At 33.1% G+C, this 25,204-nt stretch overlaps 2 protein-coding genes across 2 annotated transcripts; one reads left to right on the forward strand and one right to left on the reverse strand.

The window, feature by feature from the left end:
• Positions 1–5,603: 5,603 nt before the first annotated feature.
• Positions 5,604–8,670, reverse strand: Mzt1 (Mitotic spindle organizing protein 1). Its single transcript, XM_085945289.1, has one exon. The coding sequence runs from the start codon at positions 8,548–8,550 to the stop codon at positions 8,341–8,343; it is 210 nt and encodes a 69-aa protein (XP_085801415.1). The 5' UTR covers positions 8,551–8,670; the 3' UTR covers positions 5,604–8,340.
• A 1,599-nt stretch (positions 8,671–10,269) lies between these two features.
• LOC147073359 (peroxisomal membrane protein 11C-like) lies at positions 10,270–22,273 on the forward strand. Its single transcript, XM_085945445.1, has 4 exons — positions 10,270–10,514; positions 14,344–14,508; positions 18,459–18,646; positions 20,594–22,273. Exons 1-4 carry the CDS (start codon positions 10,467–10,469, stop codon positions 20,856–20,858), a joined length of 666 nt encoding a protein of 221 aa, XP_085801571.1. The 5' UTR covers positions 10,270–10,466; the 3' UTR covers positions 20,859–22,273.
• Positions 22,274–25,204: the final 2,931 nt, after the last annotated feature.

Consider the following 25,204-nt stretch of genomic DNA (forward strand, 5'->3'; position numbering starts at 1 on the left):
ACGACATTGCATAGTTACATACGAAAATATTTAAGTAGGTACCTATGTTTTCACAATGTTGTAGAATTTTGATAATACAAAATATAGTGTTATTATGTACCTATTTGTTTTTAATCGTACATCCATTCCTTATCAACAAATAATATGTATTTTTATTTCGAATAAGTAAATGTTAATTATGTATATAATTATAAATATGTATATGATCGATTCACCATTTCAACAAGGAAACAATTCAAAATTTCAAGGTGTTGAGTTAATAATGTCATTCGATGTAGAAAAGTCTTCTTTTAACAATTCAGCAAAAAAAAGAGTGAAAAAATTTCTTCAATGTGTCATAAAATCAAAAACCCCTTTTTGACATTAATCATTAATTTAGTTATATATGTACTGGAGTTTCTGGGTTAATTCCTTCTTTGTTAACATTTCACAAAACATTACACAAAATTTCACTGTGCATTGCTGAAATCCACTAAAATAGGTAAATATAAAATATACATTTTCCTCAAAATCAAAGGTTTAAATTTAAAATGAAAATCACTCAAAAAACTCGGCGCTTTGCGCCTCGCCCCCTCAGAAGGTTACTTAAACCCTGATGGCTAAAATTATTAAACATGGATACATGCCTTGCCTACTGATTCTCTGAATGCTGGTTGTCCAAATTCGAAAGAAAAAAATGCCAATCTCTGTTGCTAACGAATTATATACGACTATTTTCTTATTCATAGAGTATTTTACTTATTCATAGAATATACGCTTTATAACTTTGCACTTTTTTACTGCACTGATACGCCTCTTCGACTGATTACCTCGCATTAAATTAGAACAAATGATTATTCACATTAATTTATTATGTAGTAATAAATTAATAGGTAATATCTAATATATAACAATTATTATTTGTTTGTTTGTGTGTTTGTTTGTTTGTTTGTTCGTATTTAATGCGCAGCCATACCGTTCATCCGATTGCGATAAAACTTTGTCAACTTATTGCTTGCACTTGCGCGAAGAGTATAGGCTATACTAATATATAAAAATGAATGTCTGTCTGTCTGTCTGTGTGTCTGTCCCGTATGCGTTCCTATACCATTCATCCGATTGCGATGAAATTTTGGGAAGTGGTTGTATGCACACCCATAAAGGTTTCTGAATTAGAAAAATCATCACTTTCTTCTTCTTCTTCATTCTATTTTCTTTTATTCGTATTTTCCTATATCATTCATCCGATTGCAATGAAATTTTGGTAAGTGGTTGTATGCACACCCATAAAGGTTTCTGAATTAGAAAAATCATCACTTTCTTCTTCTTCTTCATTCTATTTTCTTTTATTCGTATGGTTCCTATACCATTCATCCGATTGCAATGAAATTTTGGTAAGTGGTTGTATGTACACCCATGAAGGTTTCTGAATTAGAAAAATCATCATCTTCTTCTTCTTCTTTATTCTATCTTCTTTTATTCGTATGGTTCCTCTACCATTCATTCGATTGCGATGAAACCTTCGTCAGTTGTTGTGTTAACACCCGCAAAGGTTTCTGAAATAGTACAACCATCTTCTTCTTCTTCTTCATTCTATCTTCTTTTATTCGTATGGTCCCTATAGGTCTGGTATACTATTCATCCGATTGCGATGAAACCTTCGTCAGTTGTTGTGGTAACACCCGCAAAGGTTTTTGAATTAGTACAACCATCTTTTTCTTCTATTCGTATGCGTTTCTATTCCATTCATCCGATTGCAATAAAATGTTCGTCAGTAATTGTGCCAACACCCGCGAAGGTTTCTGAATTCGTACAACCATCTTCTTCTTCTAATCGTATGCGTTCCTATACCATTCATCCGATTGCAATGAAATTTTGATCAAGTGTTGTGCTCACGTCGCAAAGGTTTCTGAATTGATACAACTATTTTCTTTTTCTTCTATTCTGTCTTCTTCTATTTGTATGCGTTCTTATACCATTCATCCGATTGCGATGAAATTTTGACCAGTTGTTGTGAGCAAGCCCTCAAAGGGTTCTGAATTAGTACAGCCATCTTCTTCTCCTTCTATTCGTATGCGTTCCTATACCATTCATCCGATTGCAATGAAAATTTTATCAAGTGTTGTGTTCACGCCCGCAAAGGTTTCCGAATTGATACAACCATTTTCTTCTTCTTTTTTTTCTATTCTATCTTCTTCTATTCGTATGCGTTCTTATACCATTCATCCAATTGCGATGAAATCTTGACCAGTTGTTGTGCGCAAGCCCGCAAAGGTTTCTGAAATAGTACAACCATCTTCTTCTTCTTCTTCATTCTATCTTCTTTTATTCGTATGGTCCCTATAGGTCTGGTATACTATTCATCCGATTGCGATGAAACCTTCGTCAGTTGTTGTGGTAACACCCGCAAAGGTTTTTGAATTAGTACAACCATCTTTTTCTTCTATTCGTATGCGTTCCTATACCGTTCATCCGATTGCAATGAAACTTTGGTGAGTTGTCGTGCGCATGCCCACGAAGATTTCTGAATTAGAAAATCATCTTCTTCTTCTATTCGTATGCGTTCCTATACCATTCATCCGATTGCAATGAAATTTTGATCAAGTGTTGTGCCCTTGCCCGCAAAGGTTTCTGAATTAGTACAATTATCTTTTTCTTCTTCTATTAAATAGAAGAACGCATACAAATTTTGTATGCGTTCTTATACCATTCATCCGATTGCGATGAAATTTTGACCAGTTGTTGTGCGCACGCCGGCAAAGGTTTTTGAATTAGTACAACCATCTTCTTCTTCTTCTATTCGTATGCGTTCCTATACAATTAATCCGATTGCAATGAAACTTTGGTGAGTTGTCATGCGCATGCCCACGAAGATTTCTGAATTAGAAAATCATCTTCTTCTACTATTCGTTTGCGTTCCTATACCATTCATCCGATTGCGATGAAACTTTTGTCAGTTGTTGTGCGCACACCTGCGAAGGTTTCTAAATTATTATTATATAACATACAAAGTTTGTTGTTTGTTTGTTCCATCCAATTTTGATTTTTTTTACTACATATTAATAACATTAATAATGTTTTCATATTTTGGATTCGATTTTAATTTAGTGTTCTTATGTTTGACCTTTACTCCTATTAGAATTATTTTCATATTGCTATATTGTATTACACAGATATTTTATTAATAAAAAATAATTACCTCTTATTATTTTTCAAATATCTAAGATAAATATAACCACGAAGCGACCTTGTGCGAAGCCGGGTACTTCAGCTAGTATTTAATAAAATATATTATTACGGAGTGCAAAGTTATGAAGTGACGAACTCTACATTTATCATAAAAAATGTTCTAAAACGGTGTTAAAGGTGGAAATATATTTTTTAAATTAAGAATTATCATAAGAGTACATTATTCTCAGAAGGAATATCGGAAAACCATCTTGACGAAGAGAGCTTACCTTAACTACCTACCTACCTAATAAAAGCTGCTCATGCACATTATCAAGACTACAAAAATAAACGACTTGTCTCTGTTTAAGTATTAACGAAAAATTGTAGAACATTGAAGTTAAGCGCCCTTCACCGAAACCGCCCAGCCCCACACTCGGTCTTAATTGAACGTATCACGGGACCCTACAATTGGTGATGTGAAGCATCTAGTGCTCCATTACTCAAATCCACATGAATTATTGAGTTGTCGGCATTCGGCATCATTTATTATGAAGCATTGATCGTGATTCGTACTCCCCCATTGTGGTAGCCAAATAACGTGACACCCATCCGCCATATTGGATAAGTCAGGAAACACACTAGAATTAATTATAACATTCACTATACTATTATAGTATTTATTATATTTTTACTATTATAGTAAATTTGTGGTGTGTTTATCGAGTCAACCCGCCACACCGTTCCCCCAGGCTAGAACCCTGTTAGCCCCCCTTTTTGGGGTCATATGTTAAGTATATTTTTATGTAACTAGGAGATATAAATGTAGGCCATCCTCTGCTCATATATCATCGGTGTTTTATAAAAAGGGCGAATTAACCAAAATTCTATTTTAGAGTAGGATTTTTGACTTTAGGCATTTATTTATTAATTATCTGTGGATGATTTTAAATGTTTAAGAGCATACATAAGTGAAACGGCAAATAATTTTCAACAGTAGGTGACACGAAATTTTTCACTCGCCAATCGGAGACCGACAGGCGAGGTGTAAGCACGTCAAGCTGTTTTGTGATGGCGTCGGAGGAATATATTCTTAAATCGTGTAAAGATGACTAAAAACGTTACGCATGTACTTGATAAAGAAAAAATGTCAATGGATATACTATTATTATTACTAATATAACAATAAACATAACATTAAATGGACGCATGTTGAATTTTTATGACAAATAATTTTTCGTTCGGCTCGCGTCATTTGCACAATCCGCGCATCGCCTAGTCACGATCTTTTTAGACCATGCCTCAGCTGAAGTATAGCCTTAAAAGTTTATAATAAAGCTTAGAAAGAATACTGTCTTTATAATATAATATTTTAAAAGGCCTAATATGTCACGTTCGCTTTTTATCCGTAAAACTCTAAGTGGATATTCGCCGATACGATTATCGTTTTAAAGTTGGTACTTTCCTATGGAGATAAAAATTCGCTGTTTTTACACAACAAAGCTAGTGAGGTACATACCTATTGTTTTTTTATTAAAATCTCAATTTCGCCAATATGGTTGATTCGCCCTTTTTACAAAACAGCAACGATATAACCTTTAATCTACCTCAGTTACATGCCCACCTAATGCCTCTTCTCAGCTTCGCCTGCCCTTTTAAAACCAACCCTTGGATTGTATTTTTTTTTGAAGTTGTACTTTTTTAGGCGCGTTTGGAAAATCAGATCAGAGTGTATTTTTGGCGTGTGACATGTAACACATAATTTATTTTTTCACACGATAAAAAACGTACTTGATTGGATTCGAACCACCGATTGTTCGGTTATCAGCTGAACGCACTACCTTTACGCCACAGTATGATACTGCAATCGTGACGATTATACAGTATAATATTATAGCTTAGAATTATTCCGTTGCCTAGGCAGCGAATTTATTATTGTCGGCCATTTGCAATTCCTTACGTAAACAAACTATTAAACGTCATAGTGGCAGTTGTTAATTTAAAAATAAAAACAACGATAAATAATTATATAATTTAGTAATATACGATAAAGTGTATAGAAATAAACCAACGGCGTTCCAATAAGCGGTCCTTTTTCTTGAGTGTGTAATTTAACAAGATAATTAAGAGCTAGTCGAAGAATCTAGTTTATCACAAGTTTTGTTACGCCAAAGAAGTATAACTTCTAACGCGCGTACATAAGTACACAAACCGATTTTTTTTTAAAAACTATGGTAGATATGAATCATTTGATACCAATATTTGCACGTATAAACACTTTTCTTCCAATACCAGTACTAATGTGTAGATACTTTTTCTTTCAATAATATGATATCCATAATCACATGGTATCTATGACGTTGTTACGGGATGCTTGGAGATACTGAACAGTGTCCGTATGCACCACCTCAGGAACTGGATAAGGAATCGATTGTAGAGGTATTAATTAAAGGTCATTAACATTTAAAAATATCGATTTTATTTCAAAAAGATACCCTTGTTATTCCAGCAAGTGGAATTTCGATTAATAATGTCAATTCATTTAATGTAAAATCAAGGCGTTACAAATACTTAATACATAGTATCATTAGATAGTTATGTTACACCCAAATTACACTAGCACACGATTTCCACCATTTTATGAACTAATCGAAACAAGCGTTGAGAACATCGAATTGGTACCTGAATTGTTGAGTGTAATAATTGCTTTTTAAGGTTATCAATTGCTAAAAATAATAGGCGGGTCTGCTCGCGTAATTAGAGCATTCAAACCTTCATCAATTTAATTTGTACAGATCTGACAATAATATCTAAAATTTGTAACATTTTAACATTTACAGTTCAAAAACTATTAAGTTGTGATCAAATTGAGGTGCAAGTCGCCTAGTCACGCTGTCGCGGCTACAAATTTAATCTACGGTTTCGTCATTTTGCAGAATATTTTGAACGATCAACATCTCTGTAAATTCACTGAAGAATGACATTGATGAAGAGTGCCAACTATAATGTATTAGTAATTTGAATTATTATCAATTATTCATGCTAATTTCAATTATTTCTAACAGTTTCTACGTGTGCGTATGTTAAAATTACTTACGACATGACATCCATAGATAATATTTTGAACAGAACCCAACCTGCAGACCATAGATAATATACAACATTCTTATAGAAAACAAACATGAAAAAAAAATAAAAAATAAACGTGATTTTGACATGAGTTGACAAAGTGTAGGCATGTAGAAGATGATAAAAACGTTCATTGAGTCATGCAGGTGTCTATGCAGTGCAGTTCAATGTGAGGTGACCTCATTGTTGTTTTGGTGATTTCGGCAGATTTTGCCAACTGACAATGTTCGTTTAAAGGTCAGTCTCACTCGCATCAGTCTAATAAAATTTTAAACACCAAGAAAACGACATTACACACTTTTTTCCCGTAGCGGCAGCTTACTGTACGTCACGTGATAGTAGGCGACATGCACCTCAATATGATCATAACTTACGCACTGTCAACCAGTCTCCGGTAACCAAGTAAACAGCAATCATGAGGTATAAAAAATGAAATCAGCATTTACGTATGTGGTTGTGGCGACCAGTCATACTTTCTGATTGCTGGCGACCATGGTTGCCGGAGACCAGTCGACAGTGTGTAAGGGGCATTATTAGCTAGTATAAACAGGTAATTTATAAACACACTAGGACACTAAGCATTCAAAAAAATTTATAATTACATGCAATCTTAATTCGATACACTTTACAATGATTGGTTCGGCGGCTTTTTTCAGGCAATAACAAAATTTCGATGCAGAATACTGGTGATCCTTTCTAGCTTTCTCTAGTTTGATTCCAAGATTAGATAAACTGTGTGTTGGACAACATACTTAACCATGCAATTAATTGGTCACTATTTTTAGGGTGCCGAGAAACAGAAAAGTATGAAAATCAGATGAAATTTGCATCGATTGATCATTAGGTACAATTTTGAAGTAAATACATTTGTGTTTTAGTATTACTGAATCTGCACAGTTGATATGGCTGGTCATTATAACATCAAAATATTATTTATATTATGTGTAGGTACAGGTTCCTCTTGCGCTGACTGTAGATAACAAAAAATCCACATAACTATAAAGTTATTCGTAAGTACTAATATAAATGGGGCCCAATTTTAAGCTAGTAAATTTATCAACATCTGTGTGATCCGGTTATGTATTGGCAAGTCAGTTGAGTAAATGCTTTTAATATCAATATAAAGACTAATGTATGTTGTGGAGGCCCATATTATGATCTTCTTAGGATCGAACATAGCTAAAAAAGAAAAAAAAAAATCATGTAGGTATGAATAACTACAGCTTTGTTAGTTTTATGAATGAGTAGCTGCAAAGGTTAATTTTATTTTATTCTGTCCTGCAAGCCTGCCAAACGTAAAACACTATTGTACTAAAAATTGAAATGGTATTTAACATTATTTGGTCTGCTTATGCATATAACATTAGTGTAGGGCTCGTCTTATTGTCATGGCGTCTAGATAATTTTGGCAACAGAGGAGTGTTTGGTCATCAAGCGTTGGTTTTATCGGAACCATTGTCGCATTATATAAAATACATTATAAGTAGTGAGGGTAGGTGAAACGAACTGAGTTTTGTTATCTTTTCACGCCTCACTCACCCGCTGAAGATTGCCAAACATTCGTTTATTGCCGAAAATACCAAGACGCGCGATGATAATATACTATCTACATATCAAATTGTAACACTTAGCAACCTCGCACATACATAAACTGGGGATAACTTGCAGTTGGTCGACATTGTGTATGTTTGTGATTTCGTGGGGTTTTAGAAATCACATGTACTGACATTCTCATAGTAATTTAAAAACTTGTCGCCACTACACAAAGAATCCATACTATTCTTAGCGCGCGAGTGGCTTTCAGTTCAAGCTGCAGCCGCGCCGGTTTGTCAGTCGCAGACAGCATAGAGCACGAAACAATGTACAATAACGTCATGTATCTGACATTTAGACGACCAAGTCGCGTTTGTGTCTGACCACAACATTTGCTGGAGTTTCTGTGTTTGGTTTATGTTAGTTATGCGCTGAATGTCAGTATATAAAGGACATTAAAGCATTATTTTATAATATCCTTAGCGAATGTTTTAGTGGTCATATTTATATATTATACTGTGGATGTTATCACTAGAGAGATCGTTTATTAGCCTTCGCCGTTCGACGTATATCTTTGATGATCGATGCTAATGCATTTGGATTAACTCCCAATTCACAGAGGCGAACGCAAAGCGTTAATGTTTCGGCATCTAATCCAGTTGACAGCAAGCGGGAGATCTGCAAAATGTTGTGGAAAGTGTCTCTGGCTTGCGACAGTTGTGCGTTTCTTTCGGAAGTCATAATTTAACTCAATTCCTTTCACTGACAATGATATCGAATCAAGAGTCTTGCGTGTAATGCAGAAAATTAAATAAAAAGCAACAGATGTAAACAATTCAAACTTCAACTGACGTCGACGACTTTGACAGCAGAGCAGTGTTGCCATCTATTCAATGTGGAATTATAGTACAGAGCCTCCAAAATTATAGTATTTGAGCAGGGAACTCAGAAATAATGGGAACTGAAATACCCAACGGGTAAGGCGATAGCAGGTAACCGTCTCGAGTAAGGAAGAACCCGGGTTAAACTTACACACGTGTCAAGAATACGTTGTATGTCTAATACTGAAAACTGCTCTCGGTTTATGCATTTACGCTCATTTAATGTTGGTGTATTACACATACTATTGCACGTGCATAATGCGTGCTTCATTTTCGTAGGACACTCATACATTCAAAAACCCTGCTTCAACGTGCGTCGTATTGAATATAGCCAATCGGTATTCTATTTATTATCTATTCTGTGTATTTGAGGAAAAATATAGTACGCGTTGTCATCTGTTGAAAATGTATAGGTTTTTTGTTCCTCAGAAAAAAAAATAACGGAGAATTTGATTAACTCCGAGACCCCTTTTATCGAGGTACCTCTTCCGACCAAAAATGCTTACCAAAGAATTCAAGAAATTTCTAACTTTTAAACCAAAATCAAGGTCAAAATCACGCTTTTCGAGCATTATTTTCAAGTTCTCCAAATCTTCTTATATTGCGAAATAATGGTAGGTACTTTGCACCAATTTATCGAATGGAAATATCGAAATTTTAGTACTTTTCACATATTTTTTCCGATATTCAAAATTATAGTATTTTGGGCGTACTATACCTGTTTTATATCGTACATAGTACGGGGACCAAAATTATGGTACAAATACTATAATTATAGTACGGTTGGCAGCACTGGAGCAGAGCAGTGTTGCCATATTTTCAAAGTGGAATTATAGTACAGAACCTTCAAAATTATAGTATTTGGGGCAAAATATAGTACGCGTTGTCATCTGTTGAAAATGTATAGGTTTTTTGTTTCTCAGAAAAAAAAAATAACGGAGAATTTGAGAAACTACGAAACCCCTTTTTATTTAGATACCTTCTCCACCAAAAATGCTTACCGATGAATTCAAGAAATTTCATTTTAAACCAAAGTCAAGGAATTTTTGTACGTTTTTCGAGCATCTTTTTCCAAGTTCTCCAAATCTTTTTATATTTCGAAATTATAGTACTTGGCACCAATTTATCGAACGGAAATATCTATATTAGTACTTTTTACATATTCTTTCCGATATTCAAAATAATAGTATTTTGGGCGTACTATACCTGTGTTATATCGTACATAGTACGCGGACCAAAATTATAGTACAAATACTATAATTATTGTACGGTTGACAATACGGCAACAGAGTGTTTCATTGGGTTGCCATATTAAAAAAATATTTCAACTTTGATTGGAAAAATAAAAGCTGACCAAGTATAAAGTTTTCATCGATAACTAAATAATAGGTATTTCAATACATTTTTTAATTAAATTAAAATATGATAAATATATAAATTACCCCGAATAAGGTGATTTAAAAATAGATTTATTTTCGTATTTAATATAACTGAGAGCAGTAATTTAAATTAAGGGTTTTATACAAAGAGATTGGAAGACTTTATACTACATATGGCAAGTTTGAATAAACAGGAATGTGACATTTTTAACCAGCTGATTTTGAAGGTTGAAGTTTCTGAGATTGTGTTTTCATTTCCTAGACCAGTTTATGATAATATCGAAAGTGAAAGCAAGGTATTCGAATACCTATCGTAATATAGCACCATATCTTATCATATGGCCATAGATAGCTGTAGAATCACAATTAATCAAAATTTGTTGTCACAATCTTCGTGATGGACGGAATCTGCGAATTGTTGGAGACTTACAATGGAAGAGATAAAGTAAGTTTATTCATTGAACTATTTTGGATATTTCCGTGTTATTAATTGATACATTACGCCGGTATTTCTTCTTACGAAACTACCTCGAAATAACACTGTTATAATAATTTAACAGCTGTCAGGTTGTTTGATATGATTTTTGTGTGATAGAGATGAAACCATGAGAATAAAACTATAAGTATTTAAATCAACTCAATTACAATAGTGTTTTTGGTAAATATGCCGTAGATGCCCGCATGAGATTTTATAACTTTCTTTTTAGACCAAACCAAACCTAACCCACCCTAATATAACCTTAGTTTGTGATAATGATGTACCAAAATGTATGAAAATTCAAATTATAAATTAATAATTATTGGAACGAAAAGCATCTGCGCCGACAGAAAAAGGTATGTAATATAATTGTCTACATGGAATAAACTGTTTTCGTTAAAAAAAATCATAAAAGTCCATGCGGGCATCTGCAGCACAATAACCGTGTTTTTTTCTATCAAATAAAAATATAGTAATTCATACTATATTTGGTGAATTAAAACAATAATTTAGTAGGTACAATAAAATTAGGTACTAGTCGGTTCGTTTTTAAAATAGCCGATATACTGGATTATTTGTTAGTTTGGGTTAGGTTAAGTTATCCTAACAAATAATCTAATATTTAATAGCTATTTTAAAAATGTGTTTGCTGCTGTATCCGGGATAACCGACCAGTACCTAAAATTAATAATTCAAATTAAGTTAGTAGCAGCTGACTAAGTATATGACTATTTTTTTCTAAAATTGATACCTATTGTATCATTATAAATACTACATAATAGTAATAAATGACATAAGCGTGCTTATCATCACCGTTCTGCCCATTTTAAACTTTGTAATGTTGTTTTTCTGGTTTTGTTTTTTTTGCTGACAGGTCAGTGATGAACAACCCCATTTTTCCATTACAGTAAATTTATGCATTTTCTAATTGTTTGCAGGCCGCACAGGTAATATTCTAATATCTAATATCTGAATATATTATAATTTTTATTAAATATATTGTGTAAACTAGATAAAGCGGGTATTCCCAGCTATGTCATCTTCAAAGCGAAAAATATTCTGTTTATTTTAATACTCACAATTTCGAGTAAATTCATTCTTAACTTATTTACTTAAGCGGTCACTACAGTACCTTCAAGTCCATGGCCGACTGCACAACCATCCTCTGGGTATCTCTTTCTAAAGCTCTTCACAGTTAGTCACACTCAGCCTCTCTGTATCTCTCCTGATATCCTCCCATTTCCATCAGGAATAGGTCTAGGGCCGATTGCTTGATATTTATTAGTTGTCCATATTTGTAGTCACTTGCCAAAGTAGGAGACATTTGTCATAATTTGTGTTGCAGTTTGATTTTTTTCAAACATTTTGTTCATTCGGTGTAATGAAATAATGGCATGCTGTAGCTACAGGTTGTGTATCACTGATCCAGATCTTATGTACTGACAACAAAATAAACTTGTTTTTCCATAGGCTTGATTGTTGTTAGACTAGGTATAAAATAGCATTTTTTTTGTACAAAAACTCTTTTTGTTACGTTGGCATTATAAATCAGAACCTGCATAGAAAACATTAAAAAAATCCATTCATGGTATTATATTAAGTACCTATATTCTTAATGTATTTTTATTAAACACTGTTGTCAGAAAGTAGACATTATATTGCAAAGTAGGGTTGTCAACTGTTTTTGGGACATGCAGCCCAAAACAATTTTGAATATACATAAAATCATTGCCACAGATCGATCCACTGCTGGGTGAAGACCTTCCCATAGCCCTTTCCACTCTTCTCGGTTACCATTATATAATACAACCAAGACCCTTGACAGGGACTTCCATTCTGGGGCAGTTCCTGTCGATTGTATGTTGATGAAAATCCCATTTCTTCATGTATATGAATATTAAACTAGTAGAGATACTAAGGCAAATGATAAAATTTGCTTCCAGACATGGCGTATTGCAGGTGCATTTATTTTGTAACAATGTTCACATATGCTTTGAAATTTACTTGTCAGTGCCACACTGAGATAAAAACACCTCGTATTAGTGTTGTATGCCTAAATGTTCTCTCGCATGGCAAAATGTCATGTGGGACATCTTGGCACTTTCATATTTCCCTGCTATCCGTCCGTCTCTATAATGAACACTTGGTTTTCGACTTCTTGCTACTTCATATAGTGTCTTATGATTATCGTTTGCTACAGCTCTAAGTTAAGTTTTTTTTTAAATATGAACTGTCATTACTTAGATGAAAAATCACAAATAACAGTAGGTACTTAGATAAGTAAATGTCATGTGGAACTTCGTGGCACTTTCACATCTCGCTGTGTGAAATTCGTATGTCCCAACTGTCCCTATAATTAACAATTGGTCTCCGACTTCCTGCTACTTGATACAATGTCTTATGGTTGTAGTTTTGCAATGGCTGTAACTTATGTGTTTTTTATATATGAACCGTCATTATTTAGATGAAAAATCGCAAATAACATTAGCTATGTAAATGGGTAAATCATCATTTTTATGGTCTTGGCACATGAGCGTATTATATTTTAACAGATTTTGGATTAGGTAATTTGAAGGCCAGTCCATGATCCAAATATTGATTGAAAAAATAAAACTTGAATTTTACTCTACCTGAAAGAAACGTATGTAGACAATGTTTCAAAACAAAACCCATTCATTTATCGTAATTTATTGTGATTTTTGGATTGTCACCACGTGTTCTTTATCCTTCGCTCCTCGACGATTCGGACTCGTTCTATGAATGTGAATATCGCTCTATCTATAGTCTCGAAAAGGGGTCTGTATAGCTTAGAGCAGGAGGGGGCAAACTGCGGCCCGCGGGCTGCATGTGGCCCGCCGGGTATTCTTTTGCGGCCCGCTATCATTAATTGTACTTCTGATTACGAATAACTTTTTATAATTTTTTAAAAAATATTGACAATAGATTAAAATTCGAAGAATTTGTTGATTTGTAAATGTATTATCTCAGTACGTCTTCTTTGCGTCTCGTCTCAAACTATGTAACCACTATTTTCTACGTTGAATATCGATTTCAATAGATATTGATGGTGTGCCGACAGAGCTACAACTTGAGATTATTGATCTGCAGTGTGACACTGATTTAAGAGAATTGTATCGTCGTGAAGAAATCTCCAAATTTTACAATGCCCTTAATTCAGACAAATTCGACCAAATTAAAGATTATGCAAGAAAAATGTTCGTTATTTTTGGATCAACCTATATACGTGAACAAACATTTTCGATCATGAACCTCAATAAAAATTCTTTACGATCAAATATCTCCGATGCCCATTTACAAGCAGTTTTGAGAATATCAACTGCAAAATTAACACCTGAATTTTAAAAAAATGTCCAAAAATGTACAACAGTTTAATTCTTCTCATTATTTTTTTGTAATGTTTATTTTTCGTGATAATAAATAGTGTATATCTAAAAATGGTATTGTACTTGCGGCCCGCCGCTCATTTTGAATTCTTGAATTTGGCCCTCCATCCAAAAAGTTTGCCCCCCTGGCTTAGAGCAAACATTGTTCAGAGTAAAAAGGGGGAGATACCAAATTTGATTTTGATGAAAGTGCTGGAAGTAAGAAACATCTAGGAAAGAAGGAGGAAGAACACGCAGTGACTGAAAAATATATTACAATAATAAACAAAAGTCTCAAACATTATTATTATTATAATATAATACAACCGTTCGTTTAGTTTAAGATATGTCAATATATTATTTTCAATGTTATATATTATATATTTATGTATCATGCTTTTTGTTTTTGTTAGATAGTCCGTTTGGCATGCTACACATGCAAGCTGTGGGGAAGTTTGGCCAAGAATGATGGGCTTTTGGCCGCGAGCAGCCGGTTATCGGCCACGCGGGCCACCATGAGACTCTTCGATGACCTTCCTATGTTAAAACATACACTGCAATATGGATTCGGTAAACAAGTTAGTATAAATTACACATTATACTTTTGTCTAAATGTAAGTACCTATGTAGCACTGGCGAAGAGTGCCTGTTGGAGCAAAGTAAGCGAAAAAATGTTCATATTTGGACGGTCATACTTACGATATTTGAAGTTGAATTTAGTTTCATCATCAGTATTTTACTGATTATCATATTATTAATGAATAATTGCTTTGATGCTCACGATCACCGAGCGGGTAACGTGTCGGCTTATATGATGTCGTCGGTCCCTGGTTCAAATCCTGGGTCTGGCCAAAAATACATATGTTGTTTTTTAATGTGTCTTTGGAGTCAGAATATGGACCTAGTATGTTAAGTAAGTGGCTAACACACATTTCTCATAAAAACAAAAATCTGTTTATACAATCTCCATTCTATGGGGGCCCTTATCAGGAACATCCTAAGATCGGACATGGTTAAAAATGTATAATTAGTATATTTTTACTCATATTTGTATTTAAAGAATGATTTTAACTAGATCATAAATAATGTCAGCCAAGTTTCAAACCAAACGTTTACGCCAGAGCAAATCTTCGGTAGACTGTTATTTTCATACAATTCTCTCTTTACAAACAGTTTTGTTTTTCTGGTTATGTAGCAAGCTGCATACTAAGTGACTTGTTCCATACAACACATATATTTTTGAGGATGTTACTGTCGTCTTCTGTATATTCTTAATTCATCAATTATGCTTGTAGTAATTAGATTCCATTAAGATTATATAGATGTCACTATGCGTAGTTTAAATATAACGACAAGTAAATATCGATTTGCATTATTTCTGACACTAAACACATTTATTTACTAGTTAGGGCAGTGGTTTCCAAACTTTACGTTACTACGCCTCCCTTTTTAAACAATCTAATTTTGGTGCCTCCCACTTTTATTTCATTAAATACATTTTCACACTCAAGTGCTTTTTTCTACTAAACGGGCTCAATATATGGATATCATTACATCTAAAGCAGAAAATTCCGTTTTGCATAAATATGATGTTACGAATGGTAGCAGTACCTACTTGCATTGCTTTTTTTGACAAAGTATTGTTATTATTCTTCAGTTCGATTCAACCAAAATTGAACAAAGGTTTTTGTTTCCGTATAGTCAGGAAATACACTACAAATAATTATAAAATAACATTCTAAATGTGAATTACCATCAATCACACACACCACACAATTATACTGTGACTGAAACAGCGCCGCAGGCGACTTTTTTACTAATATAACGAATTTGTGGTGTGTTTATCTCACTTAACTGGTCGACCCGCAACGCCGGGCCCCCTGGGCTGGAGCCCTGTCAGCCCCTCTTTTGTGGGGGCCATGCACAATAGTATTGAAATGAGGTATAATAAAATTAGTCTCCATATCTTCATACAGGTTTGCAAACAACCTAACTTGTATAGGAATGTTTTATGTAGTTTATAACTAGCTGCCGTTTTATAAACTATGCACTTACAAACTGCAAACCTGTAGGCCCTGTGGCTACATTATTTTGTTAAACTTTTCGCGCCTCCCTTTGCAACAGTCCGCGCCTCCCCAGGGAGGCGCGCCCCCCAGTTTGGAAATCGCTGAGTTAGGGTATATCACATTAAATGTTGAATAATCAAGCTTACACTACTGGTATTTTTTTATGATGAGCCCCACTTAAATAATCGCTTAGTAAGTAGCCTTCACCGCTGTTATGTAACAACATAAAGGTAATAATTAAAGATAGTAGCCGGAATACAAAAGCCGATAGCCAATAGTAGCTCAATTTAGAAAACGCTTCAGAGAGTTATTATAAGAGCCATTAGTTAAAATTTGTCGTGATTAAGTATAGTACCTTTAGCATAGTGGTCTATGTGTGTGGACGTAAAACCCGAGAGATGCAGGTTCGATTCCTGTGGGGTGTCTTACCTTTTTCGAAAAGATTTTTTCTATTGGTTTTAGTATATTTTCAAAAATTATGTATGTTCAATTAAAGATAAGATAAGTAAAACAAATATTTTTATCTATATATGCCTGATATCGTAGTCACGATTTATTAAATCTGATAGCTTTATTATAGCACTAAACAAAACTATTGTTTTTATAAATAAACTACTTTCTAAACAAATTGTATGAGTTACCTATTATTATAGTTTTTATTAATTCTACAATATTTCAGTTGTTTATATTTCTTTTCCGATATTCTTACTTAAAAGTAAAATACATGTAGTGATGTTGAATGGGAAGTATCAAATGAGACAACCTGTTATTGTTATTTCAAAAATTTGAATTTGAATGATCGGTTCAAAGTTTCATAGTAAAATTGAGTAACATTAGCTATTTATGATTTCCTAGGCCATTAACTGAACTTGAAACATTAAATTTTCAACTGGTTTTCATACAATAGTTTCATCATTATAATAAATTTTAGTACCAGGTTAAGTTGAGTTTAATTTTCACAAAGAAATTGTATAATTTGACCATCAAAACGATTTTCAATTAGGTAATACGTTACCAAGGAAATAATTTATTGAAACAAGACATGCATATTTCAATTACGTTTTATTGGCTAGTTTTATGAGACTTTGGATCCCAATAAATTTTCTTAAAATACTTTTATGAATGTTTTTCAATATATTTTTATGAATATAATTTATAAACATAATTATGTATTAAGCAAACTGTATAAAAAACGTATATTACACATACGACATTGGTTACACTATGTCAGCGGTGGTGAACCTATGGCACGTGTGGGAATTCAGCTGGCACGTGAAAGAATTATAGATATAATATTATTAATACATATTTTTAGAAAGAATGTTTTTTGCAACAATGCGTTTGTTGATAGTGACAGCCGGACTGTAAATGTTGTGATTATAATATTACAAACATACATTTGATTTGAATGGTTTTTACCAGTAAATTTAGTAATTTATTTAACCTTCCATTAGCGGGTTCTCGGCTTTTGTACGTTCCACTTTCCTACAATTCTTTAAATAAATTTTTTTGGCAATAATGCAAAAATTGTACGCTTCACATGTTATTTTTCAATGTGTGTTTGGACCCGGAGTATGGTCCTAATAGGTCGAGCAAGTAGCTAACATCCATTTCTTGTAAAAAACAAACAAACATCTGTTAATACATCCTCTACTTTGTGGAGGCCTATGATATAATTAGGATCGAAACATGGTTAAAAGAAATATTGTCATTTGATTTTGAGATGAAAAACAAATAATGTATAGCGAATTAAACGAAGTGACAGATGTCATAATTACTTATTGTAAACTGAAATCAAGTGAATATGAGAACTCTAGAAACAAAAACGGCAGTTTCCTTTTTTGAAAAATGTTGGCAACTCAATAAAAATGTCATAGGTATAATTTCTTAGAAAAGTATTACATATTATTAGTAATTATACCCAAGTATAAGAAAAATATAAAACATTTTTAATGATTTGCCAACATTTTACGAAAATGGAAACTACTGTTTTGTTTCTAAGCTCTTCCTGTAGATTTGAACAATTTTTATTTGTTTCCGACAAAGGAAGATTGTATGGAGTAAATATCGATTGTCTACGCAAACACGAAAAGCTAGTAGTACTAAGAATGTCTTACCATATATTATCCAAACTATTGTAACCAGTTAGACATTGTTTTTATTCATGTGTCAACTGATATAGTATTGCAATACTTCCAATTTAAGAAGACATATTGTTGAAATGCTAGAAATAAATTTATCTACGGTGTGTGTGCATTTATTAACTATTCATTTATAAATTATTATACCATTTATATTGTGCAGTTTTTAAACTCTCACCAATGGCAACGCTTTTGATTGCCAAAAGCAATGCTGCCATGCATGTTTCATGGTTGATTTTACGTAACATCGACATTCTATGCATTAGGCTCTTCGATTGTTAATTTTTAAATATAATCATTATGGAAAAATATCTTTTACAGGAACCCGACAAAGTTTTCAGCGCACTCGGTATACTAGCAAACGCCGTGGACCAGCTGTTTTATCCAATTGAGAAAATCTGTTGGTTCGGAGAATGCGGGATATTAAAACTAACTGATAAACAGGCCGCGGCATTTGATACGGCCAACACTGCATTTTGGGTTACTTCATTGTACATAACACTTATCAGGTATGCAATTTAACAATCTTATACATTGAATATTATAATACAAGTGTTTCTCATCTTCCACAACTAATAATTAAAAATTAAAAACACTGTACAACCCTTTTGTTGGTTTGTGCTTCCTCAATATAAATTGTCCGGTGTTCGAATTTGGTACTAAGATTATCACAGTATAAAAAATACTAAATGATGGGCCAAATGTTAGCATACATTGCCCTCACTCACTGGACAACTTATACTGGTAGATGTTTAACAATGTTTTATGCAGATCAGATATTATCTGTTCATATCGTTCACTTGTCAAAATCCACGTGTTCGACACCAAATGTGTTGTTGATTCAGTGCAAGGACCCAATGGGTTAGACCAGTGGTCGGCAAACCGCGGCTCTTTGGCCCCTTGAGTGCGGCTCTGCCAAAAATGCCTTCTGTCATATTTGATATGGTTACAAAGAAAAAACAGAAGACAAAAACTGTGAATTTAAAGTTGAATGGACCGAGACTTTCGGGTTTATTCAAAACTTAAATGGACTACTGACCTGTATTATTTGTCGGAAAAATTGGCGCATCAAAATTTAGAGAGACACTTTACAACTTACTAAACACGCATCATTTCACACTAAATATCCTGTCGGTGATGCAAGGAAGACAGCGGTTGAGGAACTTTAGAACAGTCAAGAACAATCAAGTTCTCTGTTTAATTACTGAATACAATCTTCCAACAATGTTAATATTGCAAGTTTTGTGGTTAGTAAAGAGATTTCTGTGAGAGGAAATCAAGAGTAAATTGAGAAGTCGTCATATTGACGAGAACCTGGAATCGTACTTAAAATTAAAAACATCAACATACGAACCAGACTTACCCAAACTTTCCAAGGAGATGTAAGTCCATTATTCACATTGAGTGTTTGACAGCCATTGTCATGATTCAATTTTATGGATACCTTACTTACAATTTAATTTTTATCAATAAATAAGATCATTAGTACATATGATATCAAGTTTTATTCAGTGTACCTATAGTTTAATTAAGACTTAATACTTTAACGAAGTTTATTAAGTTAATAAACAGGGTACCTACATATATAATTTAAGTATAAGAAATTTGGCTCTCAAAAGAAATATCGGTCGTTGTACTGTTGATATTTTGCTCTATCGACCAATGAGTTTGCCGACCACTGGGTTAGACGAATGGTTTATAACCATTTATTTGGCTAATAACCATTTAAATAAACAAGAATTAACTGTATTCATTGTCAGTGTGTATTTACCATTGGCTAGTGCGCATAGTGTGTGAAGATGCCGAAAGGCGAAATCTGGGTTGCAAAAAATGACTCAAATAGAATAATAGTACAAATCTTAAATCAGTGAGAATTTAAATTCAAATTCCATCAGGTACCCTCAGTCGATGGTATTAATTTTATAAAAGATTTTGTGTAGAAGTGTGATTGACAATGGGGAATGAGAGGGTCAAAAATACAAAATGAAAACATAATTGATGATAATCAAGCTATTCATAAACTATTCATAGAAATGTGTCGATTAAACAATTATTATGATTTTTGTTAACTTGAACTATAGACATACCAGTATCTGGAGTCTACTAGATTGCTTATCTGAAACTCCACTCTATTATTATTCCAGAGTTTCCATTAATATTAAAATGAAAGAATTTTCCACAATCCAATAAAAGAAAACATTACTATAGATGTGTAAATATGGATATTCTGTATTATACACGTAACTAACAAAAGAGTCCTTAGAATTGAAATATATCAGGTTTTGACCTGTTGTATTTTTAATGTTATTGTATGATAAATGCCATTATATGAGAATAACTTTTAATATTGAATAATTTTAATATTTAATTTTGGCCTCCTGTAAAGTTGAAAGTTGTCGCATACGAGTGATTTAATATCCTTGATATATTTTTTTCATTGAATATTTTATTTTCAGATGTTTAAAACAGATGCGAATCACAAACAGACAGCGGATAAATCTGTTCAAATCTAATGAGAATGGTCAAATTACCGCCAAGTACTGGTTAGAGACAGTCATGTGCCTGAAGCTGTGCATAGATTTGACGCACGCCGTCAACTGCCTGCCTCCGGGTTGGCTGTGGGGTGGTAAACTCGACGGAGTGAAAGTCGGCACCATCGCTACACTGTCGTCGCTCATCGGCATCGGTTTGCACTTTGCGAGAAAGAGATATTTGAAATAGCATTATCATTTACAGTGCATCAAACGACGCGATGCAATTATAAAATCATTCTATCAGAATATTAATAAACAATCACAGTGATACTTGACTAGGGTTTCTGAAAAACTACGATTGGGTATATCGGTGGCGAACGGTGGAGGTAGGCTGTTAAGATCCGACATAAATAGTGCACACTAAACTTTGTTAGTCATACGTATTTGTTTTTATTGAACCAAGACTACAATAATTAACAGATGGTGTTGGTTAGTTTTTAAAAATCAATTAAACACTGCTTAAACCAAACTATAATAGTTTTGCTATGTTATGGGCGATCTGACAAAATATTTTATAACTTTTTCATTCATAGTTATTTGTTTTCATTGTATTAAGAATACATATCAACTGTAGAAAGAAAAAAGGACGTAATCCACACAAATCAAATTTTACAGGAGGCACAAAAATGTTTTTGTTATGGTTTTCAGACAAGTTAAAATACAAAAAAGACATAACCTTAAAGTACATGATAATTTATAATTTGGTTTTTATATTCCCAATCTGATATCAATTATTGGGATAATTAAAGAAAAACGAACAAATATGATGGTTAAGTCGTTTTTCTCACTTCACTTCTTTCTTTTTCTTGAATTGATAGCTAAATTTAGATAATAAATCGGCGTTTGCAGCGTACATTTTTTGGACATGGCGTGTATTTAGTTGCGTACAACGTTATTATCCAATAAAACCTATTTTGAAAAAACTGAGGGTTGCGTTCTTTTTCCATTCTACAGTCGATATTATTACAGATGGTGTTAAGTTAGTTTTTTTTTAAATTCATTAGCCTTGCCTATACCATAATCAATAAAAAATATTATCTATAAAATATTCAAAATTTTGGATGATTTAATGGCATAGTTTTCAATGACATTAACATGGACGAATCATCTGGAAAAGAAAATGACACTCACTTTATTGTCGGGTCTGCCGAATGGCATAATCTGTTCTAACGCCATTACAATAAAGGTGATATTGTTATAAATTCCTGATGATTTTTGTTGGGTCTGCCGAATGGTTCGGTTCGAACGGGTTGGCTCAAATGAACATTGACATTAGAAACACTGCTCTAACCCCATTACAATAAAGGTCATATTGCTATAAATTCCCGATGCGTGATATCGCTAATGGAAATTGCGTGACGTCTACCTATACATGCGAATTTACTTGCTAGCTACTGTATTGAGTGCGTCGTCCATTAATAATGTCATTGATAGTTTTAGATACTTTATAGATAAATGAATATTTTTTAACTATTATCTATCATGGCTTGGTTTTCGTAGTTTGATTGAATTTTAAAAACTTATCAACACCATCCGTAAATACAGTATTAATTCAATGATAACAAATGACTGGGCTGACAAAGTTTAGTGTGCACTATTTATGTTGGATCTTAACAGCCTACCTCCACCCTTCGTCACTGGGGTATATGGTATTAAGGATTAATAAATCTGTGGTGTTAAGGTAAAATTACAAATATTTTGAGAATATCAACTTGACAGAAGATAATTTTTGAAATAACTAACTTTATGTATTCCTGTTAGATGCAACTATATATATAAAAACTAAATCAAGTACATTCATACCTACATAACATGCTATTCCAATTATTATCACGCTTTTCTTAGCTCGTGTTCATGTTTGTCCGGTGGTTGTTTATCCAGTAGAAATCTTGCAATCGGTTTTTAACTAACTTCCCGACTAGCTAGACATTTGAAACTTTTAGAATATATCAGAACACGATGCCAATGCATTCTTTTAATACTTTTAGCCGTCTTTAAGTAGAATTGAATTCATTTTCAGTTAATTCTGTTTTGTATGAAAAGTTATTTCGGAAGAAATCCGTAATCCAATCCACTATTATGGTTGCTATGGGGGTGGTCCTAGCAACTAAATTATTAATATATACGTGCGTTACTATGAAAATCAAAATGACATTTCAGTATTCTATATCTGTTTGTTGCAAAATAGCAAAAAAATGATTTGTTGACAATTGCCTTATTTGTCCTAAATTATTAATACATAGAATTGTCAAGTTTACATGATTCAACAGAAAATTTAAAAACGTTGTATATACAAAGTATCTTGTAATTATTTTTATAAATAAATCTATTGTTAAAACTATTTGAGTTAATTTATGCTCAATGTGAAAATAGTATTCACACTTCAATATTTGTGGTAAATGACATTTTTGTGTTTCAAACTTAAACGATTGGTTTCATATTTTTTTTTTTTATTATATAGCCATTTTTCAAAACAAAATTGGACATGTTGACATTTATTTTTGTCATTTTAATTATCTAATCGGTTTCTCGGAGTTAGGAATCGATGTTGGTCGATCGAATCATATAGGAAATGAGTCATGAAAATGTAAAAAAGTGTATACATTCAATCGTAGTAAAATATAATTTTATTGTGGTTTTCAAGGAGAAGCATTAACCTTTGTTATTTTTATTTCCTTAACCACTTTATGTAGAAGTCATTTTCACTCACTCACGGCCTGCCGCAGGAGTGAGAGAAAGATAAGATGTGAAAACATTTTTTTTCCTATGCTTTTGACTGGTTTTGGAAGTAATAAATCATTACACATTGCGTAGAATTATAAAATGTACGTACTTTTTGTAAGTAAAGATTTTGATCATAATGATATGTGGATCTATTTATTGCAATTGGTTGTATGTACTCAAAGAAATATGATATTTGCCCTATTACATCAGAATACATACATCAAATTAGTATTAACGGTTATTGCCCATCTGCATAATTTTTTCGTATCCGCATTTTAAATATCTAGCTTTTTCTATGCCTCACGATAGTACTATGGCAGTATCTGATAGGCTGCAGATTTTAAATACACACGTTGAATGTAGAGTGAAGCTCTTACTACAATCTCTCTAATACTGATAATTTGTGGCTTGGTATTACATAATTATTCAAACAGATGTCACTGTGTGTATAATTTTTTAGATTATACAAATCAATTGACAGTGGCTAGTAATTTGAGTTTAAATTCGAGAGAGATAACTTGCGAAATTTGTATGTGCGGCCTGTCGATCACGGCCTCATGGAGCGAGAAAACTCGCTGAAGGCATAGAACCGGTTAAAATTAAATTTGATTGAAAACTATGTTTCAATCTATAACTGTATAAACTCAACGAATTGACAAAAAAATATTTCGTCTTCATATAAAAAATATGACTAGATCAGTCTTATCGGTTTTTCTGTAAAGTTGGTAATTGTATAGATATGACATATTGTATGTGTAAATCAGAGTCGGAGTATGTCTAGTAATAGGTAGGGCACTTCAAATGTCAGTTTTGGTTGCTGCACGTGGTGTCAGAAGGACTAATTATTATATGATGATGTATGAACGAATTGTCAATCAGTTGTCATGCATGATGTCACAGTAGGTATTTGTAAAATTCTGTGCAGGATAATACTACATGTAGTAGATTTACTCAGTCAGAGTGATATACTGTATAAGTGACATCTTGTTTTTTTAAATCACACAATGTGTGAAATTCTACCGTCAAAAACATCACCATTAGTCGATTAACATTTTGATTCAAAGCTGTGTGACTGATGTTTTATCAGTCATTTCTTGCTAATGTAAAAATCGAAATCAAGTACAGTTTTGGTTTTGGTGTAGACGAGCGACATTCATGTATGATTGATTAAAACTACATGAGTCAGAACTCGCCTGTAAAACAGTGATGCACCATCTTATTCCGATTCATGACGTTACTGCTAAAAATACACGTTTCCATAATCAAAAGTCAGAGGCTGCATGTAAAATAGCCACCAGCTTTAATATAAATGCAACATACATTTTCATGACGATTAAAAAACAGACCCGCATGTTAAAATGCTATTCAGTTAGAATGGATCATTAGAGTCCTATAAATTTATCTGAAGAACGGTCAAAAATGGAACTACTAACTACTATATGGACGCCATTTCGAAAACGTCATTCGAATGTCAGATTCTGTCCAGATGTGAGTCTTGATTGGGTGGTTTTCGATTGTGGCTCCCCCATCAATTCTTCAGATAAGTTTTTAGGTCTGTACCTCTAATTGTACGGAAGTCTCTGAGTCACTACTGAGTGACTCGATTCTCAAGGCTATTTTTGGCGAAACTGTGATTTATATTTTCATTCTGTTTGAACTAGGGACCCTGAATTTGACGTACTATATTTATTAATTTGGCTTAAAACTTAGGTGCAAAACATGTGATAGAAATTCTAATGTACAAAAATCTATAAAAATATTATAATGATTTTTTGGACCATTTTCTTTAGGAAGATTTAGTTAATTACA

The sequence above is a fragment of the Rhyacophila brunnea genome, unplaced genomic scaffold (genome assembly GCF_057557595.1).
Source record: "Rhyacophila brunnea isolate RB1 unplaced genomic scaffold, BYU_Rbru_1.0 scaffold_18, whole genome shotgun sequence".
Taxonomy (NCBI): Eukaryota; Metazoa; Arthropoda; class Insecta; order Trichoptera; family Rhyacophilidae; genus Rhyacophila; species Rhyacophila brunnea.